The 8,974-nt window shown below is 43.2% G+C and overlaps 1 protein-coding gene across 1 annotated transcript in view; it reads right to left on the reverse strand.

Annotated features, from left to right (window-relative positions):
* Positions 1-1,896: 1,896 nt before the first annotated feature.
* nek1 (NIMA-related kinase 1) overlaps positions 1,897-8,974 on the reverse strand; it is a 17,796-nt gene continuing 10,718 nt past the window's right edge. Inside the window, exons 22-36 of the mRNA XM_023413323.2 lie at positions 8,840-8,935; positions 8,520-8,735; positions 8,369-8,422; positions 8,015-8,255; positions 7,772-7,906; positions 7,435-7,611; positions 6,203-6,406; positions 6,000-6,105; positions 5,814-5,890; positions 5,505-5,722; positions 4,858-5,012; positions 4,157-4,536; positions 3,754-3,887; positions 3,531-3,663; positions 1,897-2,744 (exon numbers count right to left, since the gene is read on the reverse strand). Of these exons, the coding sequence (XP_023269091.1) occupies positions 2,731-2,744; positions 3,531-3,663; positions 3,754-3,887; positions 4,157-4,536; positions 4,858-5,012; positions 5,505-5,722; positions 5,814-5,890; positions 6,000-6,105; positions 6,203-6,406; positions 7,435-7,611; positions 7,772-7,906; positions 8,015-8,255; positions 8,369-8,422; positions 8,520-8,735; positions 8,840-8,935 (2,340 nt within the window). The 3' untranslated portion in view covers positions 1,897-2,730. The remainder of the gene's footprint in view (positions 2,745-3,530; positions 3,664-3,753; positions 3,888-4,156; positions 4,537-4,857; positions 5,013-5,504; positions 5,723-5,813; positions 5,891-5,999; positions 6,106-6,202; positions 6,407-7,434; positions 7,612-7,771; positions 7,907-8,014; positions 8,256-8,368; positions 8,423-8,519; positions 8,736-8,839; positions 8,936-8,974) is intronic.

An 8,974-nucleotide genomic window follows, 5' to 3' on the forward strand; every position in this document is an offset into this window, starting at 1 on the left:
TTCAAAACAAGAATTGATTTAATTTCATCCCAAGTATAATGTCAAACAGAGAGACTGTGTGGGAGCGTATTAGACTGAAGCATATTCTGATCTGTCTTTTTGTTCAATCTAATTTTACTATGTACTAATACTAATACTAATTTTAATACGTTATCATATTCACAATTCATGAACAATAAACAAATTGTTTAGAAAGATGACATTAAGATAACCTCTTTCTCTTGTGTTTAACTACTAAACCAATATAGGCCCAAGAACCAAGTAGATATATTTTATTAATTCAAAAACAAATCTCTCAGACAGACAGTTTAATACGAAACAGATATTAACAAAATCAGCTTAGGTGCTATATACCGTGACACCAGACTGAGCCAATAATGTGCTTTCCTTATCAAACACTTCAAAGAGAGCCACAAGCATCTTGTCACAACCTCTCATGCTCTTATCGTGGTGTTTGTACAGACAGTTCAGAGAGTTGCCTGCCTTCATGCAGCCTTACTGTATACGCCTCTCAACAAGCAGAATGCAAATCACCACTGAGATAAAACGCCCACCCATGCATAATACAAGTCACACAATAGCACATATAACAGAATCACTAAACACAAAAAGGAACAACAAACAAACACAGCGCCACCGTGCAGCATGAATACTGGATGAAGTGCGATGTTGTGCACAGCATACGACACCCTGAAGCCTTTGACTTACACCCTGAATAAAGTTAAAGTGGACGGTGTGGAAGGCAGAACTGTTCACAAAGGCATCAAAATTCAAATTAATTTCTAATTTGAATAAAAATGTTATTATAAATCTATATAGTTATAATTTATTATATAGTAATAAGTTATGAATAATATCAAAATCATTATAAATCATATCTGTCATGTATTTGCAGTATAATCTCATGCAAAACCCCGACATGCAAAACGAAAATTGACGTGTGAAACTGACTTTGCATTTGCATATTCAATTTGGCACATAATGTGCAACCTCAACTTGAAATGCATGCTGGGCTTTTACATTTGAATTGAATTATGGAATGACTTTAGCAGAGATGGGGGAAATGCATTCACATTCATCTAAATAATGGCAGTTTTACGCCAGGCTCGGTGTCTGAAATCAGCCGGTGTCATCCATTACCGCAGCGCCAGGATCTAAATTGGCTGTTGGGAGCATAACAACTCATGGAGACCTGCAGATTGTTGGCCTTGTTTCCAGTCTAACTTCTTGGCTCCCACATCCTCTGCTCCTCATTATAAAGTCAAACATTCCTATCTTCAAGTTAAAATGATTTCCACTGTTTCTAATCATTGCTTTCTAATGGAAGGGCTGACAACCCGACATTTGATATATGCGACTGTTTAACAAAAAAAACCCAAATAAAAACAAAATCTTGATCAAATTAATTTTAATTGTGTAAAGGCAGATCCGGACTGAGCTCCAGTTACAACCCTTTAAAGTAATAGTGTTAATGTCATCAAAGGCTGCAAAGCTCCATTATCAGATTGGTTTGTTTATTCTTATTGGAAGGATACTACAGCCAATTACTTGGTCATGCTCCAACGCAGAGGAAACACCCACTTCTCCTGTCGCACTAAATCAGACGTGGTGTGGTGTGAGAATACTGGAGGCTCGTGTTATATTATTCCACAGGGGCTGCATCTACAAATAAATCTTGCTTGCTGACAGAAGGGCGAGTGGCCTGTTGAAGGGCTGCGGATGAAAATAGTCTTGCGTGTTTACCTGTGGCACCACAGTCTGACGACCCGTGAAAAGAAGCACGATTCTCTTCTAAAACCATTAGAATCGTATTTTAAATTGAAGAGCTTTAATAAGATCATCTTTACGAACATTGATATTAATTTATAGGCAGAAAGAAATGAAAAATGTCAGTGCTCGTGTTCTCAAAAAAGTTTTTATTACTTCATATAAATATTTACAATACTTAATTTATCATTATATATGAATTATTGTTCATATCTGTACCATTGCTTACATCAGTACAACTCTGTACTGAACATCAATCCGACCTGTCTCACGATATCACACCCAGCACTTCAGTGCCACCGGCTCGCTACAGTGCAACATACAACAGTCTCACAATAATCTTTGAATTAATCTGGGTTAAATAAAACAGTAAGAAACGTGGAAAATGTATTAGATAATATTTAACTTGTTGTTTGGTGAAAAGAGTTTTAAGAAAAGGAGGTTCCTCTGGTTCTGAATAAATCACGGTACATCTGTTTTGAGGGTGACCTGGTTTGTGTTGCGACGCTGTGGGTGAGGATGTGAGAGCACCTGAGAGGACCAGATCTTTGCCCGCCAAAATAAAATGCCACTGCAGAGTCTAACTGAACCAACAAACGAAGTGAAACAAAATAGTTCATACAATTAATCAGTGCGACAATACACGTGTGTCATCCATTTACAGACATTTGTTTGACAACATTTGACAGTTAACTTTGGTAAGTGAAGAAGAACATGTGTTTGATAATGCACTTTTTGAACGGACACCGGTTAGAAAATAGTGCCAGGTGCTGATAGTCAAAAGTATGAAATACAGCCTTGAGTGCACTAAGTTATTCATCATGCAAGTGTGCCTGAAACACTGTTAGATGCATGGCTGCGACACCTCATGCATAGATCCTTCTGCCAGTGATGCGCGTCATGGGAAGACATCAGATAGCTAGCAGATTGTCATAGCTGCCAGCAGCTCGATTGCAGAAACCATTATTCATCATTATCTGGAAGGAAAAAGAGGATCATGTTGAGACAGACAATTCATTAGACAGGCAGAGTTCATCGGTTTAGATGAGCTCAGCTGAAAGTTTGGCAAATCAATGATGCAAATAGACATTTAAACGGCAGCGACAGGCATCAGAATTGACCTGAAACCTAGAGCTGTGTGTGTGAAACGTAGGTGTGATGCATAATTGTGACTGTAACTAACAGACTTTACAAAATTACTACACCACACGCTTTATTCTCTGATAGCTTGCCTCAGTTTTATTTCAAAATATACCCAGTGTTATTGCTCTATGGCTCCTCAAGGGGGATATTTGACGTTTGCATCTGATATTCACTTCTTCTACTGAAGACAGTAAAAATAGACAAACAAAAGAGCTGTCAAATAAGAGATTTTCAGTGAGAAAACGTGTCTGAAGATGCTCCCGTCCGGAGGGAAACTTGTCAAACTCAAAACTCTAAGTCTTGTTGGCACAGAGCAAGACAGAGAAAGACTGTTAAGGGTGTGTTTCACGTCTATTTGGTCCCTTCACGATGTGAGAAAAGAGGACAGGATTTTACAGATTCGATTAAACGCTCACTGTACTCTGACACAGCTGCGTTCTTTGGGAAAACCACGAGGACAATTCAGCACAGCTGTTGACAACTGCTGACCAGAACGATTAAAACGAGATGAATGTGTATTTTAGTGGTTTACACGGGTGACCTAGAAACTCAGGAGGAGTGTTGTGGAAAATGGGGATGAAAAGAAGTAAAAGTATATGCAATCCACTGCTGCTGCTAACCTTCTTGGTATGCGCCATCTGCCATCACTAGATGAAGGATGTTGGGATACAGATGCTGGTGCTCAGTCCCCAGAATGCTGAACACCAGACTGGAGCCCAGGTCAATATTCTCATCTTCATCCTCATGTATCGCCTAGAGCAGCAAAAACATCTGTTCAGTCTGCTGGTCGAGTTTTCACGGACGACCTCCAGATTTAGAAAAGAAATCATAAATATTTTATACCTTTATCTTATTGTAGGCCTCAATGAACTTCTCAAAGCCCATCTGCTGCTCCAGGTTGAAGCGAAGCTCTTCCAGCCGACTGAAGATACTGTCGTGATGCTCAGCCTCTCCGCCCTGGTCCTCTCCGCTGCCGTCTGTATCGCAGCAGGGATTCATCAGTTCTCATAATACTGAGATGCTTAAATGTCCTATCTTTATTAAATGCATGAATCATCTGACATTCAATATTAATTCTTACAAGCTGAGGAAGTTTGAAAGCTTTCTGCACAACACTGTTCAGTAAGAAACACTGAGATGTACCGCTGTTTGTTCTAGTATTCAAAATAATGAATAATAGTTGCATTTCAATAATTATAATTAAAAAAAGGAAATGTTAAGTCTTATATTTTCACAGCTCTCCTACCTGAATGCCACTCTTCATTGAGCTGGCTGTTATTACTGTGGTTCTCTCCCACGCCATTGCTTAGCAACTCCCCTGCCTCCTCATCAGCGGGACTCCCATTGGAGCATTCCTCGTCCTCATCGTCCTCCCCTTCTTCCTCCTCGTCCTCCTCTTCGTCCTCCTCATCGTCCTCGTCATCATCGTCGACAGCCATCTGATTGTTGTCCTGATCGATCTCGGCCGCGATCCTGTTGAAGAACTCTTGGTCTTCGCTCTCTGGAGGGTTTCCATTGAAGTCTCCCGCTCCGACCTCCGGAGAGCTCCTCATTAATTCACCCTCTTCGTGCAGGAGTCTCTCCATGGACGCCCTGATGTCCCGCAGGTCTTCATCCTCATATGCACTGGATAACAGAGCATATTCTTATCACACACAGAATGCCATTACCTGCCCTGTATTGGAAAAAGCTGCACCTTTTTGTAAAGCCGTCTCTCACCCTTTCAAAATGACTGACAGAATGAGAGTAAGGCAAGACCTCATCACTATTAAAATACATGGCCTTCAAGACTGCAGCAGTATATTTAGAAGTGATGATTTATAATGCATTTACCAACAAATCACTCGTACTGTGCAACAGAGAACATCCACTGTGTAACTATTTATGGTTCGTGGGGCCTGAGAATATCTTTGTTCTTTAGATTTCATTTGTGTCTGTCAGTCTTACTCTTCGGTCTCTGACTGGTCGTCATCTTTAGCCGCCTCATCCAGGTCCTCAATTTCCAGGTTGTTGTCAGGGGCAACGTTAGCTCTAGCAGCTGCAGACTCCTGCTGAGCACTGAAGAGGTGACTGAGGTCTGGCAGAGAGCATGTCCGGAGCATCTGACAGGCACAAGGCACAACACAAGGATATATTTTGATGGTGAAGGGTGATGGGATCTAGCACTGTAATGCATGAGGAAAGCACACTGATAAAACCCGCCGCATTCATATTCCATGTAGCTCTCCGTGTGGATATGAAAAATGTTGAGCTCACTGTCCCTGATGAAGGTTATGAAAGATATAGGTTGATAGATGCTTTTTCTGTCCTATCAGACCCACTGCAGGTTGAGACTCTGTGATTAATGGTGCTGGGTCTATTCCAGACCCCCTCATTAATAAAGAAGACTGAAACCTTACCTAAAAATACCACACAAGCCTCGACATCACGCCAGGAACAAGAACAAGTTTCAACTTCATCAAACCCTGCAACATCCGCTCGCCTGATCACGGATCCCACACTGTCACATTACACCTCAGACGCCCCCCCCTCTCATCGTTAACAAGGTAATTACCCGACACAAGTCAAAGGTGTAACGTTCAGCCGGTGATCACCTTGGGGTTGTTGGCGTCAAACATGCCTGTAGAGAGACCGATGAGGAGGGAGTTGTGGTGTCTGGAGCGCAGAGGTGAGACGGAGCGTGAGCGAGAGGCCAGGGAGGAGGATGATTCATCCACAGAGGACTGGGCTGAGAGGATTGCGAGGGCAGCGGTGCGGCGGTGGGCAGGGGAGCACAACTTCATAAACAGAGGCTCTTCGCACTGTGCTAAACCTGGGAAGAGGGAGGGAAGTGGCAGATTTAATTAAGATAATAGTCCTGCTGAAAAATAGAGTGGCTTTGAGTCACTAAACATTAGTCTCACCAGATGAGTCTGTTGGTTTCTCTGCACTCTTCTCTCCCTCCTTGGTGCCTGTTGGTCTCTTAATGCCCTCTGGTGGCCTGTAAGTGACAGACACTTTATTTTCTTTGATGTCTTTAAATGTATTTAAGATATTGTGAAAGTATTTTGTTACTATAAATAATAATAATAATAAAGATGAACAGTCACAATGGTTGTTGGGCTTCCTGCTCCCACGCCTGCTGCACGGCAGATGGGCGAGGTGAGGCCTGTTTAGGCGTCTCTTCCAAAACCATTGACTCCATGTCTGCTGGATCTGAAAGGAATCAGGATAGATATTGTATTGCACTGAAAATATACTTTGAAATGAGGAATAAATATCTGATCAATATCAGATTGAGTGACAGACTAACCCTGAGTATCGGTAAGGTCGGGCGGCAGTGCGAGTCTTTCTGCTGTGCCAGCCACACACACTTCCTGATGCGAGGCCTCTGCTGAAGCTGCTCTCTCCTCCTGACCCTCAGGGCGCTGAGCCACAGCAGATGGTGTTGGCTTAGAGGTCAACACTTCCTCAGGTGTCCTCACAGTCTCAGGTGCAGCCGCCTGGTTAGGCTTATCTGCAGAGAGCAAAGCTTCTGTAAGTCAGTATATTCTGGTGCATCACTTAATGCACTTTCTAAGTCTGAGGTCATAATACTCACTCCCACAAATTCTAGTTGTTATTCTAGGAGTTATTTTTGATGCAGACCTCTGTTTTGATGCACAAGCGAAAAATGTTGTCCAGTCACGCTTTTTTCAACTCAAAAAGATCACAAACATCTGCTCAATCCCGTCTCCTAACGACCCACATAAAGTCACGCACGTGTTTATTTCTCATGCTTTGACTTCTGTCATGCACTTAATGCTGCATCAGTCTGAGCTCCCTCCAGGACTTGCAAACTTACAAACGCTGCTTGTTTTAAAATTCTGCTCATCACCTTCAAAGCATTAAATGGCCTCGCTCCAAATCATGTGAAGTGGGTGTTTACTTGGATCATCATTAGTGTCTCTTAAAACTCTTCTTTTATCAGAAAACTTTTATGAATGTTTAATAAATTGTCGTGGTTCATTTTCCCATGATATGGACAATTTATTTTTTTATGTAACTTACTTCTGTTTTATGATGCGTTTGTTTTTCTTTTGTTTTTAAGTCCCCTTTTTCTTTCTGTAAAGCACTTTGTAACTTTGTAAAGTGTTATATAAACAAAGTTTTGTTTTTCCAGGCAACATCCTGCTGCACACACACACACACACACACACACACACACATACACACACTGTAACCGTTTAGCTACATACATACATACTTCATACAGTACAGTGCTCTGCCATTTGCAGCTGAAGAGAAGGTTTTATCACAGAGTTAAACCTCCAACATTTTCTATTTGAAACCAGCAAAATTGAACACTGTGAAGATTTTCAGCTAAATGAAGCTCGTGTGTTTGACTCAAGGTTGAGGTGCTAGAGTTGAACAAATAAATCACAATCAGTGAGTTTATACACAATTCACCACATTGATTTTGATCTCTAAGGGAATTACATGAGCTGAGACACAGTCTTAGTCTCATTTGGACGGTAAGAACGTGAAGAGGGACTGAAGACTGACCGGGGCTGGGAAACTCTTTCTCACAGATGGTGACGTTCTCCAGCTGCTGGGTGAGAGGCTGAAGCTCCGCCTCCTGAAGGACCCTCAGCACCTGAGAGACTGGACTCGCTCCCCACACCTTCCTGGGATTTTCTTCCTGTAGCACACCCATCCGTATAACTTCCCCCGCTGTTTGCTCTGAGACATGACACACACACACACACACACACACACACACACACACACACACACACACACACACACACACACACAGGAATAAAGGGACTCTTGGTTTTTATGCAGCCACTGTTTCAATCTTCAAAAGATGTGCACGTCACTCAGGGAGAAGACGACTCACCAATGGTCATGTTGCCTGTCTCCTCCAGAGTTTGTTGGGCTACAGGGAGGACAAGTGGAACCCCCGTCTCCACCACTTCCCACTTCTTCCTGTCTCCACCGGAAGACGGCCTGTCCTCTGGAGACACTGAGGTGGCTGGTGACAGAATTGAAAAAACTGAGCAGAACTGCTTTCAGAAAACCTTTTACAGACGCAGCAATACGTTTGTATTTGTATTGATCGGCACGTAGTATTCTCACTCACTGCTCGTTGTGGCGCAGGTTTCCCCCAGAGTTTGCTGAGCCACAGGAAGTACGGGCAGTTCTGCAGCATCCCACTTCTTTCGGTCTCCGTTCGATGAGGGGCGGTTCTCTGCGTCCGCCCGGCTCTGCTGGGGAACAGGACTTGGTTCTGCGAGAGGTGGATGCGGCTCCTCGGTCTCCTCCACTGGACTCTGGGCTTTTAGGTTCTGGTTAAGTCTGCGCAGAATCTGCTTTTTCTCACTCTGTTAAATGAAAAGCATGAAGTGGCAATATCTTTCCAAACATGGAATCAGGGGAGATTTAGTTCAGCTCACAGTTAATTTAATGAATGATCACCAACAACTCCCACACTCACCTGTGTGACCGTGGCAGTCTCTGGCTCAGGCAGCTTTTCTTTTAGTGGAGTCATCTGCCAAACACAAGATGCAGAATGGATATATCAAAGCCACACGTACTCTCACAAATACGGATGTAGGACATGAGAGGCTTCGTGAATGTGTACTGACTGCTCCAACGTTCTTCAGGGCGGCAGTCATGGATATAGCTGGGGTGGAGGTGGAGGGTTTGGATGCAGGCAGGGCTGAAGCTTTGGCAGCTGGTTCTGGCTGACAGGGACTGGGCTCTGGAAGAGGACTGTCAGAGGTAGTGGATACTGCTACTGCTGCCGCCGCCGCCGCTACATTTCCTGCTGACATGCCAACCTTCACCCCCCGAGCTGCAATCTTCCACAATACACAATACCCAGGATTACATTATGTACCAGTAAGGCAGAGTAATGGTAACGACAAAGGAATGTGAGGGAGGAACAAAGGACGAAAGAGCTTACATGGTCCTCCCAAGCTCTCTTCTCTCTCTCATACGCCTCTCTCCTCTTCTTCTCTAGTTGCTCTTTCAGTACAGCAGCACGGGCATTAGCCTGGGCCTGGCAGGTACATACACACATACACATGAAGAATGATGA

Source organism: Seriola lalandi, unplaced genomic scaffold (assembly GCF_002814215.2).
Source record: "Seriola lalandi dorsalis isolate HSWRI2012SDOR001 ecotype SW California unplaced genomic scaffold, Sedor1 jcf7180002054511, whole genome shotgun sequence".
Classification (NCBI taxonomy): Eukaryota; Metazoa; Chordata; class Actinopteri; order Carangiformes; family Carangidae; genus Seriola; species Seriola lalandi.